This window comes from Salvelinus fontinalis, chromosome 15 (assembly GCF_029448725.1).
Source record: "Salvelinus fontinalis isolate EN_2023a chromosome 15, ASM2944872v1, whole genome shotgun sequence".
Taxonomy (NCBI): Eukaryota; Metazoa; Chordata; class Actinopteri; order Salmoniformes; family Salmonidae; genus Salvelinus; species Salvelinus fontinalis.
This window is the reverse complement of record NC_074679.1, coordinates 32,455,391-32,475,644: the sequence shown is the minus strand read 5'-3', so window position 1 is coordinate 32,475,644 and position 20,254 is coordinate 32,455,391. Positions and strand designations below refer to the sequence as shown.

Below are 20,254 nucleotides of genomic sequence, written 5' to 3'. Positions count from 1 at the left end.
TCAATTAGTTTGATATTAGTTGGTGCACATAAAGACGTATGTAATTCCTCTCTATTGAACAAAAAAATCTGGAGTCCTATTTGGACAGTAGACTATAGCAACTATAGTCTAATTGTCAACCCAAAATTCACGACAATCACTGGATTAGGTTGTACATCAAAATACTGTATCTTCAATCAGGCATTCCTGCTTGGACGTGTTAGATAACTTAATTATTTAATACCTCAGTAGTCTTTATTATACTTCTTAATAAAGAATGAATTACTTTACAAGATGAAGACTTATGATTTGGGTCTGACTAAATCACGGGCTGTTGCCACCAACTGTACAAAGTAGTGGCACCAGTGACACCAAAATGTTAGTCTGGAGCCCTGTAATACACTCTTTAGGGAAATAAAGGGTTCTTCGGCTGTCCCCATATGAGATCCCTTTTTGGTTCCAGGTAAAACCATTTTTGGTTTCAGGTAGAACCCGTTTGGGTTCTATGTAGAGCCCTCTGTGGAAAGGGTCCTACCTGGAACCAAAAAGGGTTATCTTATGGGGACAGCCGAAGAACAATTTTAGGTTCTAGATAGCACCTCTTTTTTCTAAGAGTAGTAATTAACACTTAGGGTAGGTGTTGATTCAGGGGGAACACATATGACAGGGACTAATTTTTATTAGGTATTAGGCTTAAAGCTGCATTATGTAACTTTTTGGGCGACCCGACCAAATACAGATAGCAATGTGAGTTATTGATCTGTCTTTCTCATTGAAAGCAAGTCTAAGAAGCGGTAGATTTGTTTTATATTCATCATTTCTATGCTTCTTGTTCTTATGTTTAGTTTTTGCGTCTTTTACTTTCTTTTGTACACCAGCTTCAAACAGCTGAAAATACAATAATTTTGTTTTTGGAAAATATATTTCACAGCAGTTTAAATGGTAGAATGATTCCCTACACTGCACTTGCTTGTTTTATCACATAAACTGAAATTAGGTGAACTATTATCTATTTTAGCAACCAGGAAATGACAGAGTGATTTTTGCAGGGCAGTTTTAAGCAAGTGTAACGGATGTGAAATGGCTAGCTAGTTAGCGGGTACGCGCTAGTAGCATTTCAATCAGTTACGTCACTTGCTCTGAGACTTAAGTAGTGTTGCCCCTTGCTTTGCAAGGGCCTCGGCCTTTGTGGAGCGATGGGTAACGACCGTGCTTCGTGGGCGACCGTTGTTGATGTGTGCAGAGGGTCCCTGGTTCACGCCCGTGTCGGGGAGAGGGGACGACGTAAAGTTATACTGTTACATTGATGCTGTTGACCCGGATCACTGGTTGCTGCGGAAAAGGAGGAGGTTGAAAGGGGGGTGAGTGTAACGGATGTGAAATGGCTAGCTAGTTAGCGGGTACGCGCTAGTAGCATTTCAATCAGTTACGTCACTTGCTCTGAGACTTAAGTAGTGTTGCCCCTTGCTTTGCAAGGGCCGTGGCTTTTGTGGAGCGATGGGTAACGACCGTGCTTCGTGGGCAACTGTTGTTGATGTGTGCAGAGGGTCCCTGGTTCGCGCCCGTGTCGGGGCGAGGGGACGGTTTAAAGTTATACTGTTACACAGACAGACAGAGAACAAGAAGAAGCATAGAGTGACAGCAACAACAAAAATATGCTGAAACAGACAGCACAACAGGGAGGAACACAAAATGGCTAGAGCAGAGGCGCACAGTGATGTGGGCTGGTGTGGATGAAATGCCAGGGCAGAATTCGTGTCCCAGTCCGCCCCTGAATGCATTCATTGACGAATATTTGCCCCATATTCTAATAATTCACCACATGGTGAAACTTGCAGTGAAACTTGCACTCATGTAGATCTGAAATAATTGGATGGTGAAATTTGCCAGCCAGCCAGGATTGCAAGGCGAAGCAATTCAGGCGTTCTTGAAAGTCATGACAAGCAGTGCCCTGCAAAGAAACGTGTTTATAGTTGAAAAATGGATTTGGCAAGCAGTGTAAAGTGGAGCCTTATAGTTACGTGCTTTATTCAATTTTTCTCAATAAGGAAAGTTCGACAAAATAATCCACCCTTGTTGAACGATACAAATGTTGTCGACCTTTAGAAAATGTATCCTATATCCGACGTTTCCATTACACATGTCGCAATGATTTAGTTTTTTTTACGACATTTTGTCGAATTAACCTGGGGCAATGGAAACCTGCCAAATGAAGAGCGTGATGCAGTATCTTTTCTATTTCCAATCAAATTGTTCATCGCTTGCTATCGTCAGCGCGGGTACGAGGCACCTGTCATTTGATTGGTCCGTAGTGATGCTGCTTCCATTTAATAATTTGAACCCCGGGTGAAGGAGGTGTGTCTTCAGCGACAGTACACGCCTCTTACATAAAAGTCATTTCAACTAGTCAGGATATCAGATGGGCAAAAATACTTGAGGGTTGTTTGTTTCACTAAGGTCACGGCTCCGCTTCGATTTCTACTCTCTAAAAAACGCTTGCGTTTAATCTTCTTGTGACAGGCGTTCCGTTGTGGGGGAAATATACCATCAATATCAGATTAATTCCTTGATCATCAGAATCAACTGCAGGTGTGAATTCATGTCTGTATATTCTCCCCAAATATACTGGTAAGTATTATTTTTGTAATACTTTTTTTTTTAAATTACACCTGCGATTTAATGACTTCTATGTTGCGGATTTTTTAAACATTTTAACAGAATTTCATTGTGATTTTTAGCATTGTTTTTATATTTGCTAATGGGTATAGTCAAGATAACTACGATTTTCCTTTTTTTATGTAAATCGTCAAAAGAAGCTAGGCTATTTACTCCTTCAAACAATCACACATGCACTCTTGAATGTGTCAAAGTGCAGTTAGTCGATTTTTTTTTCTTTCACAACGTGTAATCCACTTGAAAGAGAGCAGATCGCAAACAAAGCACTGCTCTGTTTTTCACATGGTGTCAGGTGGCCCACCAAGACTGTCTATCCAGGTGTGTCTGGATCACCTTTTTCCTTTCACAAGGGGACATATATGGGCAACCCAATGTTTTCACGTTGCTATGGGAGCATTGAGATGCAATAGCTTTTAGTCAGACTACATACAATTGCATAAGTAAGAACATAACATGAGCTTACCTTGGTTTCTCGGCAAGCAAAGATGCAGCAATATGAGTGTTAAACCATATGTGAGACTGTATCACATCATTTGACCTTTAGTGGTTGGACTACTGATCTTTATTGGCAGGCTACTGTGGTAGGGTGCTATAGAGGAAGATGGAATGACCCTCTTACCCATTCACAGTCGGTCCATCACCTAGAGGAGGCTTGTGACTCAATCTCTCCATTTTACTGTGTACTCCTACCTCTATATAGGCCATTAACATTGCATCTAGGTTAAGAAGACTTTGTCCAAAAAGTTCATGCAAGACTTTGTTTTGCTTCTGTTTTTTGTTTTTTTACCTCTGCAAGTCTCGGTTTGCCTGCACCAGGAAGTGAAGACCCGACCCTGTTACTTACTGTAACCACAAAGCTTCTCGTCTGCGCTTTCAGTGTGCTTCTCTGTTCTTCAGAGAATCTGCTACATGGGGGATCCTTTTGCTTAGATCTCTTGATTATTGTTTCCTCATGCATTGCTACCTAATGTAGCACTTCTCTGTTCCTTTTTCAAAATGTTTAGTTGTGTTTCAGGTTGATAAAATCATGAATTATATAACTGCAGTCCAATGGGAGGCATTTGATAGCTTTCCATGTTTTTCCATGGGCAGTTGTTGCATTTGTAGGTGTTACACTTGTATTTTTTTTTTTAAACAAGAACATGTCATTCTCCTATAAATTGATCAGGTCATCATGGACTAAAGGCCTCTATTGTGGCATCTTTTAAGAAAAACATGTGGCATGGCAATATGTCATCAAGTTGAGTTAGAAGTAAACATGAGATAAACATAAGCTTCTTCTGCCCAGCCAGTAACACAGTAAGTGTTTCCTGTATTCTGAGAAGGCTGAGCTCCATAAAGCAGCCTATGGACTAAAGCGGTGATCAGGACATGGCCCATTCATTCCAACATGTTTCAGAGAGAGTGATGCTGGCCCCCTCCCACCCCCTACACACCTACAGGTTGTGACTTGGCCACCAGGCAGTCCAGCGATGGCATGGAATGTCAGCAGCTGCTTCGTGTTGTCGCCCCTGCACCTCAGATTTATGATGCGCGTAGCATTGGGAGGAGTAGAGGGGAAACCATGTCAATTATGCAACATGTAATATCCCTTCCTGTGCACTGAGTCGCATTGCTATGGGGATATATGTTTGTTCTCCATCAGCACCTTGGGTGAGCATGGGTAGACGACTTGGTAGACAACTTGGCAGGAACTATGTACCCACAGACAGACCTTCACAAATGTGCCATAATGATTCCTAAAGGCCCATCTAGATTGAAATAACCCCCTCACTTGGCCTATATCTTTTAAAAATGCAGCAGGTGACCTCTGATCCTTCGCTTTTTATTTGTTTAGCCTGGACACGTGTCAGTCTGAGATGCGTCTCATGCCCATGCCAGACCTCTGACTAGAATTAGTCTAAGGCTGGCATTAGCCCATATAGGACTGGCATTAGCCCATATGAGCATGTGACTATGTACAGTATGTAGGCCTAGATGTTCCTGTGGACAGTGCTAAAGAGGGTCACTGAAGTGCCTGATCATGTCACATGCCCATTGAAGATGGGATGACAAGTCCAGCCAAATGTTCTACTTGGCAATACTACTACAGACTTAAACCTTGTGAAATTACCTGAATGGGCCTGGTCAGTCAGAAAGCAGCCATCCTAGGTCAATCCTGGTGAATAACTTAAGATCCTAGGTCAAATCTGGACTGCACGTTTTGAGTATATTTGAAGTGCCGTGACTGATCTTTGGCAGTGGGCGTTTTAGACAGAGGGTTTGAGGTGCCCTTATAGAATAAATGTGTACTTGGATGGGTCCTGCTAGGGTAGAAGTAGGAATGCAAGACTTTTGGTCTCTTGGCCTCTGAATTAGTTGACACAATGGCTGCAAACTTTGAACTGGAAGTTTTTCCTATCTGCATCCCTGACGCGAGCCTGTGGTAATCCATTATCCTCATCAATTTGAAGCCTCTTGATTATACTTAGCATGGTTGCTTGAGGCAGACATTTCCACAAAAAAGGACACATTGCGTAACCTCGAGCAGACACATTTAGATATAATGTATTTGAGTGGTATGTTCTCTCCCCGAGTCGAATTGTTACGTGTGCTCCTCCACTTCCTTGTCATTGTGCCCCTTTAGGTTTTATTAGGCTGACGTTCTGTTATTCTTAGCTGAGCAGGATGTTTGTACGATCCCAGAGCAGAAATATGACTGGCAAAAGCAGTGTTTATCTTTCTCCCCTCTCTTCTGCACAGGTCTGTACTGTCATAGCTCTGTGTCCATGCGTCTCTGGCTTACATTATGTCACTCTCTCCCCTCTCAAGAATGAAATGGGTTCAAGAGCATGTCTTTGCTGACAATTTTTTTCTTACACTCAACCTTGCATATCCTTTGGACTAGTTTTTATTTGTAGATTTTCGGCTGATGTCGTCACCGACTTGATTGACTTGTAAAAGTACCAGATGATTCCAGAAACCTATTCTGCCCTTTGGTCTTTGCTTGTGCGTTTCCCCTGTTGCTCCCACCTGCACACAATTATTTTAGCTTCTCCCAATTTGTATGTGACACATGGTATGCAAACTTGGGAATGGAAATATTGATTGATTAACAGCAGTAGCCATTGCTTCGGGGTGTGGCAACGGACATGTTGCTCTGTAAATAGATTTTTCGTGCACATTTCTCCTTTTCAGTTTGAAGCCATTGAGACTCTTTCAGAGACAGATTCAGAATAGATGAACACTTTATTGTATATGGGATTTGTTCCTTATCCTAAAGAATGTATACATCTGCCTCGGTCCTATATTATGGTACCAAAAGGCTTAGACTTTCTACATGAAAGTGATGTTGGAAAATGTGGATGACCTAGGGCCTTTATTTACAGTTATTGGATTGACAGAAGTTTTAACGATTTTTATCTGGAACTTAATCCCTGTACAATGAAATGCTGGTTGTTGAGCTCCACTTGTTTTTTGCCAGTCAGAGTATGAGATTTTTTATTTATTTTGGTGCTTTCTAAACTGCCGTCACTGACGTGTTCTTTTGATGGAAAGTCTTGATTCCCATTGCAGACTGTCTTAATGTTACTGTGCGGGGATTAATAGTTTCTTGAATGATGATAAACGTGGACGTCTTGGAAAGAAGAACTCAACAAAGCAGTGAAGTAACACGAGAGAGTGGCAAACTATGAGTCATAGGAAACAGCTCTATTTTTGCCCACAACCTCTTATGGTGAAAACGTTTCATGCTCCGATCACAGAATGTTCACAAATCGAGAGGTGCCACTTTTTTAATTTCTTCATAAAGGGAGTCTGGAAGTCTGGGGTTCACAGCTCAGGGTCTTCTCTGACATTGTACACAGGATTACTGTCAAAATACCTCTGGGGAAACTTGACAAGTATTGGGAAAATATATATTTTAATTTGAGAGGATAAAGAATTTAGCCTCCTTTTTTTAAGTGCACTTCATAGGTTTACCTAAACTGTTTTACTGGTCATGTCTAGAGTATGTCGAAATGGCTAACCACTTAACTTTCCATCGTCTCTAAAATAAACATGTTTTATATATATTCAGGGTTAAAAGTAGGTTAATGGCACCCAATGTTCTACTTTTTTGTGGAAACAAATGACTGACTTGTTATATTTGGACCAAGTATGTGCTTGTGCTGCTCATCTGATGCAGGTGGTCATCTACAGTATGTTCTGTTTCCTGTCCCAGTTGTAGTTGTCCTATAGTGGGTTGACCACCCTGACCAATAGTCCTGTGGACGCTGACCACTGTGCCACCAGGCTTTAAATAGAAAGCGTGAGAAGAACGCTCTGCTCGGCTGACATCTTGGTTCTCAAACATCCCAAGAATAACTTTTCCTCCCACAAAGTGCCTCAGTTCAATCCCACTGTTAAGTCATTTCTTAGTGCTTCAGCATGTACAGTGCACTGAAGTGGATAAACAACATCTTGTTGCTTCAACTAAAATGGAAAGTTCTGTGAACCTTTTGATGTAACCGAGGGTATTGGGTCTGTCCCGTGTTATGGGTTCCAGTCAAATTGCACTGCACGCCCACAACGCATTCTTGCTATGACTGTCCCCTCACTGCTAGTTAAATCGTACCTCATCTTGTATGAAGACATGGCTACTCAATGCAAACCACATCTTGGTGGTGGTGTAGCTTTGCTGTGCACTACATTTATGCTGTATAGTCGGTCAGTAGTCAGACTAAATATAAACAACTGCATGCATACAGACCAAACAAAAGACTGAACAAGGCTTATGCGTAGCTTTTTCATTGCAAACACAATACCAAAGGGCCATATCTCATGCACATCAACTACATAAAAGTCATACTCGGTCATCTCACTAAATGGACTGGATGAATTTGCATACTACTTCCCAAAGTAATAGCTACACGTAAATTATATTACACCAACCTATCAGTTCTTCATTGTGCAGCCTCTTGTACAGCGCCATTATTGGCACACATGTACCTGCTCTGTGTAATGCTCCTCAGTGTGAAAGTTTGGGACTAACAGTAGATCCTGAATGGTGGAATAACCCAGTTCTTTTCCCTATGTCTCTGTCCAGCCCAGTGTTTGTGCCGAGCGGAGACATGACTGAGGTGATGATCAGTAGCACCCCCATGGAGGACATGAGGCTTAGCCCCAGCAAGGACCGACTCTCCTTCCAGGTAACTAACACACAAGTTCAAGTTTCCACTTTGTTGTCCCAGAGGGGAATTGGTTTGCTGCTAGATCATGGTCCATAAGGGGAGGGGAGGGGGGCGGGGGCAGCAGAGGGTGTAGTAGTTTTTAATTGGTGTATGTCACTGTTTAAATGTCCCCACCACTATGTAGTAACCCTCTGAACAAAAGGATGGATTAGGGACAGCCAAGGCTGTTTGTTCCATTATAGCTCTTACTGTAAGCAGCTCACCCAGGGGACTATGGGTAAGGAGTGGTTTGTTTTCCAATCAGGAGGTCTAATCATCAGCGTTATTGTTGCAAGTTATGCAAACAAAACCTTTTTTAGGAATTTAGGGGAGCTGTTTAAGGAAAGGGTAATGGTGTGGTGGAAAAATGTGTATTTGCCTTGTGGTGGGGAAGAGTGCAGCTTTGCACGGAGTTAGAGATGATTGCAAAGACTTTAAAAACATGCAAAGGAAATGAATAGGAGTCTGTAGAATCGCAATGTCACAACCCACAGAGAGGCAACTTTCTGAATGGCAAGCCATCAGGTGGCCTTGACAAGTTTGATTTGTTTCCGCTGCTTCTGTTTATTACTGGCGGGTCAATGGCTCATCTCTGGAAACAAACAATCAGGGTCATATTAAGGCCAACCCACTCCTTTATGATGGTCTGTGACTGTATGTGTCAGAGTTGACCCAGAGGATGCAGACTGCCCCTGTAGGAAGGTGGTGAGGGGCAGGCAGCCCATTTACACACCAGCTGTGTGTCTGTCCTGTGAGTATAAGGAAGGAGGTGGTGAAGGTCTCTTCTCTGCCCATGAGGATGGACAGACAGCTGGGTGATTAACAGTTAACTGCTTCCTCCTCCAAATTTGTTGGCTTTGGTCCAACTTGTGAGTCCATCACCTGCATGCCAGCTGTGTTTCTGCAAGGCAACATGGCATTTATTGCTGAAAGAGTGATGTAAGGAATGCAGTTTTACAGAGCAGAGGAACTGGAGGTTGATTATGTTACGGAGGTGAGAGTTTCTCTGTGGCAGCTTCAATTGGTGTTCGAGTCAGCGCTGGAGTGATTCCTGATCTACCCCCCCCCCCGCCGCTACAACCCAAAATAGCTGCCATTGTGCCTCGCTGGCGACGAGTTGCCGTTTCCTGTCGCTGGAAGTAAAACAAGCTGTGACGTGTTTGCTGGTGGTCTTATAGCAAGGTTAATCTCTGCCCAAATCCCCTCGGTGATGACGCATAGACATTAGCAACTCAGGCAAGGAGATGCGCACACATGCACTAACACACACACACATATACCATCTCTCAGACCTGCACTAACATACACGTACTCACTCAAACACACATGCACTGACTAACACACATGCTCACACTCTCACATACCCACACACCATAGGAGGCTGAGGGGAGGACGGCTTATGATAAAGGCTAGATTGGAGTGAATGTGACGGTATCAACCACATGAAAACCACGTGTTTGATACCGTTCCATGCATGTATTCCGTTCCAGCCATTACTAGGAGCCCATCTAAACATACTGAAACACAGCCGTTTTCAGAACATTTTGTTCCTCTCTTTCTCTCATCATCCCCCTCTCATTGTATTCAGGGAGACTTGGACACAGCTGGACCCTCTTTCTCTCCCAGCCACTCTCTCCCCCTCCCTCTCTTCCTCCCCCTCACACTCTCTGTCTATCCTTCTCAGCCTCATCTAATGCTTTCTTTCCACTGTGCTTTTTGCCCAGACAGCGACATCGCTTTCCCCTTCCAATGTCTCCCACTGAAATATGCAGATCTAAAAATATTCTTCCACTTTATCCAAACATAAAAAATGCTGTTCTTGGACCAGGAAAGGCTTTTTTCTTTTTTTTGTTGTTGACATTTCTCTTGTCTTGAGAGCAAAAGGAAGGCAGGGAATGCATGTCATCTCTCATGCCCTTCATTTTATATTCCAAAAAATCAGCAAGTCTGGCATTGCACACCCACAATGCATTTGGGTCTAGGTTTCACTGCTTTTTTAATGATTTTGTCAACCCATTGCTTAGCTTTCAGTATCATCAAGGTATTGGTTGTTATTTAGTCATCCTGTCACAGAGTAAGTAAGCATTTAATTGTACTGTGTATCCTGTGCATATATGACAAATTAACTTGACAATATCTATCACCTTGATTTCTTAGTAAGGTCTATGTCCTTAAAGTGTGCTTGTTTTTTTGTTTCTTGACGATAACAGACTTGCTGTAGGTTTTCAATGCTATGACTTGCTCTTGTATAATCTCCCCATTTGTCAGTCACACGGGGTTGGATAACAAGTTGTAAGCACTTAAAAGCAGCTTTGGCACCATGCCTTCCAAAGCTGTAAAATGTAGCAAGATGCCACATGAAAAACTGTGACCAGACCCAAGGACACCCAGGACTTTAAGTGTGTTTTTGTGCTTTCCTCAGATCTTTCCAGACCCCTCAGACTTCGAGCGCTGCTGTAAGCTGAAAGACCGCCTGCCCTCCATTGTAGTGGAGCCCACGGAGGGGGAAGTGGAGAGCGGCGAGCTGCGTTGGCCTCCTGAGGAATTCATTGTCAGTGAAGAAGAGGAGAAGGAGAACCATGGCAAAAGCCAAACTGGACAGCCAATGCAGAACAACCAGGACTAGAGGCCAAACGACAGACCCTACTCCCACCTACATCCCACTCGCACTTAACCACTCACTGAGTGACTAGGGGCACACATGTCAGTGATGCTCACTTTCCTTCCCTTGACACCAAAGCATCACTCTCAAGAGAAGCAATATGCATGCTTTACCTTATCTACTTTTTGGATTTCACCTCTGTTGCTTAACCACACACACACACCATATGTATGAAAATACACACACACCATATGTATGAAAATACACACACACACCAAGCACCCCTGTGTCTCACCCTAAAATGGAGGTCCAGTAAAACGGTGGCAGCTCAGTGTTCCATGGACAGATCTAGTACTGCAGGAGACTACAATTCCCACGCCATTTGCCAAATCTGCTGGCCACATGACTCCAGAGACTCCTTATACCCAGAGACTACTGCTTTGGTACGCAAGTGGATTTCTGTTTTTCATACCTTCCTTCGATATATGGATTGAAATGTACATGACTACGATTGCCATTGCCGTCTGTGGATCTCATAGTCTGTCTTTAAAAGTCTTGTGCGTATGTTGGTGGGGTTTGTTTTGTTCGTTTCGGTGGATTGTGATGACTGACAGGAAGTAGGGGTTACTGTGAACAACACAAAGAGACCGTTAGTCTCCATTGGGCAAAGGAGTAACTTTTACACTGAGATGGAAAGAGAGGGAACTCTTCCCTACTTCTATAAAAGTTCATTATATGTACAGTATAATATGAACTCTGGTTGTGCACTGAAACGCTCATCTGCTTAGTTTTTTCCCCTTGTCTTGTCCCCCCTGATGACATTTGATAAGTATTGGAGGGGGGGGGGGGGGGGGGGGCAATTAGTCAATATGAATCAATATATTTTTTTAGATGTAGTGATTAAAACCAACAATGTCACTAAAGTAGACAGACTCAGTGAAGGACATTTTTGCCCTCGGAGCCAATACCTGAGGTTATTGTTGATTGGTTTATTTTGTTATTGTCACGAAACATTCATGAGACTGAAATTAGTTCTAAGCGATTCTCACCAGAGCTCCGAGTTCACTGATCTCATCTTCACTGATCAGCCATTATGTCACCCTCAACCAGTAAGGTATATCATGATGCAGGGCCAGGGACTTGGCCAGCTACCTCTTGTACATTTCTGTACCACTCCCAATTTTCCAGTTCATAAAACAGGCATTGGTTCATGGCAGTGGAGGCTGCTGAGGGGAGGATGGCTCATAATGGCTGGAATGGAGTCAATGAAACTTGTTCTCAACTGGTTAAATAAAGGTGAAATAATAAAAAAATTGAATGGTATAAACTACATGGAAATCACGTTTATTTGATACCATTCCATTGACTCCATTCCAGACATTATTATGAGCCGTCCTCCCCTCAGCAGCCTCCACTGGTTCATGGACTCTGTTCTCTTACTAACAAGTCCTCCACAGTAGCTTCCTTAAAAACAGTTACTGGTATCTGTCCGTGTTTTGTTAAAACCAGTTAGTTGACCCTGACTCATAAATTGCCACCTGGTTTGTATGCAATTTGTTAAACTAATGATGTTTTGCCATCTTTCTCTATTCTACATCACCAGCTGTTCAGCCTTCTTGGAAAGATGTTAAAGGCATGATGTTTGCTGAAAAAAATAAGATACCTTTATGTATTGTTCTGATACTGTATATGAAGCTTTGTGTATGTCTCTCCCTCTGTAAATGGCATTAGGGCTCTGTACAGAACATCTCCTTTTCTCTCTGCTGTCACCCATAAGTACTGTGCTTTGTTTTTGTAAAGCTCAGGGAGGATAGCTGCCATTTTGCTAATTTTTGTTGTTGTATTTAGATCACTTTACTCTGACGAACAGAGGTTGTAAATAAACATTTGAATTTGCTTCCAACTGTCTGACTGATTCCTTGTGCTATGTCAGAGGTTGCAGAAGCAGACCCAGTGCTATTGAGCAAAATACACTTTCTGGGGAAACCCTATAGTTCATCATTGTTTTCAACAAATGCACTTTTTTTTTCTTTTGTTAAATTTTTATTTTATTTATTCCCCTCACCTGCATTGTTTACAGAATCTGGTGCCTTTTGTTTTACTTCCTGTACATCATTGCGTCTCTAGCTTCTTGACGAATATATATATATATATATATATATATACAGTTGAAGTCAGACGTTTACATACACCTTAGCCAAATACATTTAAAGTCAGTTTTTCACAATCCCTGACATTTAATCCTAGTGAAAATTCCCTGTCTTAGGTCAGGATCACCACTTTATTTTAAGAATGTGAAATGTCAGAAAAATAGTAGAGAATGATTTATTTCAGCTTTCATTTCTTTCATCACATTCCCAGTGGGTCAGAAGTTTACATACACTCAATTAGTATTTGGTAGCATTGCCTTCAAATTGTTTAACTTGGGTCAAATGTTTAGGGTAGACTTCCACAAGCTTCCCACAATAAGTTGGGTGAATTTTGGCCCATTTCTCCTGACAGATCTGGTGTAACTGAGTCAGGTTGGTAGGCCTCCTTGCTCGCACACGCTTTTTCAGTTCTGCCCACAGATTTTCTATGGGATGAAGTCAGGGCTTTGTGATGGCCACTCCAATACCTTGACTTTGTTGTGCTTAAGCCATTTTGCATCAACTTCAGAAGTATGCTTGGGGTCATTGTCCATTTGGAAGACCCATTTGCGACCAAGCTTTAACTTCCTGACTGATGTCTTAAGATGTTGCTTCAATATATCCACATAATTGTCCATCCTCATGATGCCATCTATATTGTGAAGTGCACCAGTCCCTCCTGCAGCAAAGCCCCCACAACATGATGATGCCACCCCCGTGCTTCACTGTTGGGATGGTGTTCTTTGGCTTGCAAACCTCCCCCTTTTTCCTCCAAACATAACGATGGTCATTATGGCCAAACAGTTCTATTTTTGTTTTATCAGACCAAAGGACATTTCTCCAAAATTACAATCTTTGTCCCCATGTGCAGTTGCAAACCGTAGTCGGGCTTTTTTTATGGCGGTTTTGAAGCAGTGGCTTCTTCCTTGCTGAGTGACCTTTCAGGTTTTGTCGATATAGGACTCGTTTTACTGTGGATGTAGATACTTTAAAACCTGTTTCCTCCAGCATCTTCACACGGTCCTTTGCTGTTGTTCTGTTCTAAAGTATGTTCACCTCTAAGAGACAGAACGTGTCTCCTTCCTGAGTGGTATGACGGCTGCGTGGTCCCATGGTGTTCATACTTGCGTACTATTGTTTGTACAGATGAACGTGGTACCTTCAGGCATTTGGAAATTGCTCCCAAGGATGAACCAAACTAGTGTAGGTCTACAATTGTTTTTTCTGAGGTCTTGGCTGATTTCTTTTGATTTTCCCATGATGTCAAGCAAAGAGACACTGAGTTTGAAGGTAGGCCTTGAAATACATCCACAGATACACCTCCAATTGACTCAAATTATGTAAATTAGCCTATCAGAAGCTTCTAAAGCCATGATATCATTTTCTGGAATTGTCCAAGCTGTTTAAAGGCACAGTGAATTTAGTGTATGTGAACTTCTGATCCACTGGAATTGTGATACAGTGAATTATAAGCGAAATAATCTGTCTGTAAACAATTGTTGGAAAAATTACTTGTGTCATGCACAAAGTAGATGTCCTAACCGACTTGCCAAAACTATGGTTTGTTAACAAGAACTTTGTGGTGTGGTTGAAAAATTTGTTTTAATGACTCCAACCTAAGTGTATGTAAACTTCCGACTTCAACTGTGTATATATATATATATATATATAACAGCATAGACCACACTTCCTGTTTTCTAACCTCCCCTCTTCTCAGACACTGAAATTATTTTTGCAACCTACTGAAACGCATTGCTGATTCTGAAGTGAAGATTTGTGAAGAGTTCTATGAACAGTGACATTATAGTACAATGAGGGAAAACACACATGCCGATACTTTACAGCAGGGGTACCCAACTCTTACCCTACAAGGTCCAAAGCCTGCTGGTTTTCTGTTCTACCTGGCAATTAATTGCTCACACCTGGTGTCACAGACGGGCCTAAATCAGTCCCTGACTAGAGGGGAATAATGAAAAAAGTGCAGTGAAATTGGCTTTGAGGTTCAGAGTTGAGTTTGAGGGTTTTACAGGAACAAGTCAAGTCTGTGAAAACACACTTTACAGATGACTCACTGCTTTGTACTGATAAACATGGTCTGGTCAAGTTTGTTTGACTTGTACCTGGAAAAGTTCATCAAAGGTGAAGACCTGAGGGGGACAAGGGCCTCTCAGATTGGCCAGGGGGCACTCTCAATGTCCTCATACAAACTTTCTGGAAAGTGAACAATGAGCTGACATAGAGAAGGATAGTGGCCACTAGTGGCCAAGGCTGTATTAGCACAGGCAGCGCCATTGAGGGCTTCCACCATTTTAATGTAGTCAACTGGGTGGGACTTCGAACTACATTGGCTGGTGACCCTGTTGGAGTCATGTCCAACCAGGTCATCAGGAGGGATTAGCCAATTGCGAATATGAAAATGTATTACTTCAAATTGGAGATTGCCTCAATGGTGCTGCCCATGCTGTCGCAGGCGCTATAATGGCACAAATACAAAGATGAGTCCTCTATGTATCTCTATGGCTGACATTCTCCCTTGCTTCCTTCTTCCTGGAAAAAGTGGTGCTTAAAAAGTTATTAATACATGGTCAGCTCATAACAGCAAGGGACGTGGGACCACAGAGAGAAGGTCGGGCCCAGCCAATCAGTAATTATGACTTGCTTTGTCCCGCCACCACTGCTATATTGGGGGAATTGTTTTGTATATGGCACAGTGCGCCGGGGGAAGGCGGGGTTTGCACATTTTAGATCATTCCATTGGTGAACTCTTCACCCACCTGGGGCACCGTGCCATGCAATACGAACTGGTCCATTGTCAGGACCACTTTGTTGATAAGAATGCTCAAAATATATAGGATACTGTACACTACACATACAAAAGAGTGTAGCAGGATTTGACTCTTTATACAGTTGAAGTTGGAAGTTTACATACAACTTAGCCAAATACATTTAAACTCAGTTTTTCACAATTCCTGACATTTAATCCTAGTAAAAAATGCCCTGTCTTAGGCCAGTTAGGATCACCACTTTACTCTAAGAATGTGAAATGTCAGAATAATAGTAGAGAGAATGATTTTTTTCAGCTTTTATTAATTTCATCACATTCCCAGTGGGTCAGAAGTTTACATATACTCAATTAGTATTTGGTAGCATTACCTTTAAATTGTTTAACTTGGGTCAAACGTTTCAGGTAGCCTTCCACAAGCTTCCCACAATAAGTTGGGTGAATTTTGGCCCATTCCTCCTGACAGAGCTGGTGTAACTGAGTCAGGTTTGTAGGCCTCTGCTCGCACACGCTTTTTCAGTTCTGCCTACATATTTTCTATGGGATTGAGGTAAGTTCTTTGTGATGGCCACTCCAATACCTTGACTTTGTTGTGCTGAAGCCATTTTGCCACAACTTTGAAAGTATGTTTGGAGTCATTGTCCATTTGGAAGACCCATTTGCGACCAAGCTTTAACTTCCTGACTGACGTCTTGAGATGTTGCTTCAATATATCCACATAATTGTCCATCCTCTTGATGCCATCTATTTTGTGAAATGCACCAGTGCCTCCTGCAGCAAACAACCCCACAACATGATGCTGCCACCCCCATGCTTCACAGTTGGGGTTGTGTTCTTCGGGTTGCAAGCCTCCCCCTTTTTCCTCCAACATAACAATGGTAATTATGGCCAAACAGTTCTATTTTTGTTTCATCAGACCAGAGGACATTTCTTTAAAAAGTACGATCTTGTCCCCATGTGCAGTTGCAAACCGTAGTCTGGCTTTTTATGGCAGTTTTGGAGCAGTGGCTTCTTCCTTGCTGAGCGGCCAATCAGGTTATGTCGATATAGGACTCGTTTTACTGTGGATATAGATACATTTGTACGTGTTTCCTCCAGCATCTTCACACGGTCCTTTGCTGTTGTTCTGGGATAGATTTGCACTTCTCGCACCAAAGTACATTCATCTCTAGGAGATGAACGCACAGGTACACCTCCAATTGACTCAAATGATGTCAATTAGCCTATCAGAAGCTTCTAAAGCCATGACATCATTTTCTGGAATTGTCCAAGCTGTTTAAAGGCACAGTTAACTTAGTGTGTGTAAACTTCTGACCAACTGGAATTGTGATACAGTGAATTATAAGTGAAATAATCTGTCTGTAAACAATTGTTGGAAAAATTACTTGTGTCATGCACAAAGTAGATGTCCTAACTGACTTGCCAAAACTATGGTTTGTTAACAAGAAATTTGTGGAATGGTTGAAAAACAAGTTTTAATGACTCCAACTTAAGTGTATGTAAACTTCCGACTTTAACTGTAACTGGGTTAGTGAGGTTTTTGATCATTTATCTTGCATCAGTATCGTAACAGTAACATTCAATCCACTCAGCTCAAGTTCCAACACTCCATCTCTCAATCAAGTTGGAGTAAATCTAAAGCTAATCATGTAGTAGTTACATAACTCAACCCCTTAGTGAATTGACATCTGATTTTAATCAATTTGTTTTTCTTTCCCTCCTGCTGGTCTATAAATGTCATTGCTTTCCCAATTTCATTGTGTGAACAACCATGTAAGTGCATGGGGGTTGATAGGGCAACAGCCTTCATTTGTCCAGCGATAACATCAGAGCACCAAATTGACACTGGGGACAGATTGCATATCCTATACTGTTGTTGGCTTGTAGCACTGGGTGTGTGAGAATGTGTATTAGTGAGTGTGTGAGTGGGAGCTTGGCTGTGTATTAAACTTTGGTCAGAAGGCTTGAAGCACAGTCACTGATAGCTCTTCTAGCCCATTCTTGGAATTCTTTCCTATGGAAACAATCCGCCACTGATTCCAGTGTGTCAGCACAGTCTATCCCTCCACCCCCTAACTTCTCAATGACTCTTGAAGTCAACCTCATCAACACACACACTCTCTCGCGTCGCTGTCTCATTCTCTCGCTCTCCCTTCTACTCCCAGCACCATTCCCCACATTCACACACTCACATCCGGACCCGACCACTCACACACCCTCTCTATCTCGCTCAAGCATGGTACTGTATCTTGGTTGACACAGTGACTTATGCGACAGTACGAGCTCATGCTGGCTCTCTCTCTCTTTCTCTCTCGTACTTTCTCTTTCTGACATCTTTAACCCCCTTCACCATACTGCTCTGTTGTTCTAGTAAGTTTCCCATAATTGACTGCAGTTACATTCACTGCCTCACGTTACATGTTATGTAATGTTACATGACATTACACCAATTCTTATAACCTTGTTATCTGTTTTGTGCCCAACCATGGTATGCTTGCTGAGTGTGCTGTGTGTGTGTGTGTGTGTGTGTGTGTGTGTGTGTGTGTGTGTGTGTGTGTGTGTGTGTGTGTGTGTGTGTGTGTGTGTGTGTGTGTGTGCGTGTGCGTGTGTGCGTGTGCGTGTGTGTGCGCGAGCGCAAATTTACAAGTATGTTTGTGTGAGAGTTTGTGCGTTTAAGACTTCTTTTTTGTGTGTGCCATGTGCGTAAGGGAAAGATTATTTTCCCATGGTTCCTCAAGTGTGAGAAGCAAGTAGAGCTCTCAGGGCATGAAGCAAAAAATCTGCTAGTTATTTATACCCTGTCTGGAGACTGGACACCAAGAGTACACATAGCTGGCACAACCAACCAGGGGAGAGATACGCACATAGGGGCATAACGAGAGAAGAGACAGAAGAGATGAAGGGACAAATGGGTAGACATAAAGGAGGGGTGGGGGAGATCAGAGCAAGGCTGGGCCAAGAGAGAGCATAGCAAGAGGTACATTGGGCCAAGGGATTGAGCATAGCTAGGAAGTACATTGGGTTCATCAACAATCACATTAATTATTTTGTGACTTAAAAAGTAGGCCAACAAAGGTAAGATAAAGATAGGGAAAGTGAAGATTTGAAGGCAGAAATTAGTTAAGGGCACAACAAAGGAGCTTTGTCTCTGGTCGTATTATGTCAATTTAATCAATCTATGCTTGCACATTGTTACACATGATGGTATGATTTTTTTCTGGAAACCATTCCAGAGATATGATGTATAGTCAGGCAGTAAAGGGTATGTATCTTTGAGGTCAGGGAGGTTCTTGGGTTGTGTGGGCTTGTGTCTTTACCCCACACAAGTGAAAGTACCAAATTCATTATCAATGCACCCAGTGTGGCAAAGAGGCTGACTCATAGACTGGTGTTCAAAACAAAGCCTCAATGATTTGTAAATTAATCAAAGTCAAACACAATCAATACTTGGAAAAGGTACCTTCAACTGAAGCAGTCCCAGCAGACAGTAATACATAGCCTATATAGCCAACACAAATGTGCAATACTGCATGCATAATAGGACAGATGATTCAAAGCATTCCATATCAGAGGGATTCATCTGCTTTAATATGGTGATGTTAGGGTACACTGCCATCTTGTCCCAGAGCTTTATGAGCTTTGATCAATTACGGATGTACTTTTGTGTGTTAATGTGCTAATCTGCAGCTAATCTGTCTATTCATATCAATGGCAGGTTATGCTCTTCCATAACCTGTCATTGATATAAATAGACAGCTTATGCCCCCCCCCCTGATCTGTAATGCCTGAAGACCAGAGTGGAAAAAACTGGCTCAAATCACCATTCTAAAAAAGAGAGAGGGAGAAGAGGTAGAGCAAGAGAGAGAGAGCTAAAGAGAGGGAGAGAGAGAGAGAGGCAGGTGAGGTATCAGTTCAGAACAGAACAATGGTGACTGATTTCACTATGGACATTTAGAGGTGTCAAATCAATGTTATCATCAGTGTTTTTACGCAGATGTATCTGGATAGAAAGAAGGCAATAGTTCTGAATAATGAGAACGAGTGACATGTAGAGAGTAACAACAGAAAGACAGGGGAAATTGAAATGAGGCAATTATGCAAGACCCAGTAAGAGAGAAGAAAGGATGACGGTACAGAGGAAGTGTCAAATCAAATCAAATCAAATTGTATTGGTCACATACACGTGATTAGCAGATTTTATTGCGGGTGTAGCGAAATGCTTGTGCTTCTAGCTCCGACAGTGCAGTAATATCTAACAAGCAATATCTAACAAATTACACAACATATACCCAATACACACAAATCTAAGTAGGATTGAATTAAGACTATATACATATGCACGAGCGATGTCAGAGCGGAACGGACTAAGATACAGTAGAATAGTATAGAATACAGTATATACATATGAGATGAGTAATGCAAGATATGTAAACATTATTAAGTGAATGAGATACTGTAGAATAGTATAGAAAACAGGATATAAATATGAGATGAGTAATGCCAGATATGTAAACATTATGTGACTAAGATACCATAGAATAGTATAGAATACAGTATATACAGTGTAGGGTGAAAGAGAATAAGACTTGAGTTAAATCATCCCTGTTCCTTTTCTGAACCCCATGCTCCCCTTTCTCCTCTCCTCTCTCTTATCCCAAAAAGCACAAGGGGTCAGAAGGGACAAGAATGTACTTTTTTTTTTAAACATAAGATTTTTTTTTCCTCTCCAATAAATCATTGCTAGAGCGCTATCTATAGCTAGACTCATTTGAAACGAAACCCAAAACACTGTCCAATGCCTGAAAAAATACATGATCTGTTTCTCTCACAGCTGGGGTACATCACAGACAAAGTGAAATGATTATGTTCTTGCACTGTTATGAATATATTGAATGTT

The 20,254-nt window shown here is 42.0% G+C and overlaps 1 protein-coding gene across 1 annotated transcript; it reads left to right on the top strand.

Annotated features, from left to right (window-relative positions):
* The first annotated feature begins 2,354 nt into the window (after positions 1-2,354).
* LOC129811829 (protein LBH-like) lies at positions 2,355-12,349 on the top strand. The gene is made up of 3 exons (XM_055863474.1): positions 2,355-2,607; positions 7,721-7,823; positions 10,267-12,349. Exons 1-3 carry the CDS (start codon positions 2,579-2,581, stop codon positions 10,468-10,470), a joined length of 336 nt encoding a protein of 111 aa, XP_055719449.1. The 5' UTR covers positions 2,355-2,578; the 3' UTR covers positions 10,471-12,349.
* Positions 12,350-20,254: the final 7,905 nt, after the last annotated feature.

Bases quoted from the DNA above. Each gene is read 5' to 3' on its own strand.
- LOC129811829 (XM_055863474.1), top strand. From the start codon at position 2,579: ATGTCTGTATATTCTCCCCAAATATACTG. The intron at 2,608-7,720 runs GTAAGTATTATT...GTCTCTGTCCAG, and splicing joins TATTCTCCCCAAATATACTG to CCCAGTGTTTGTGCCGAGCG. The intron at 7,824-10,266 runs GTAACTAACACA...TGCTTTCCTCAG, and splicing joins AGGACCGACTCTCCTTCCAG to ATCTTTCCAGACCCCTCAGA.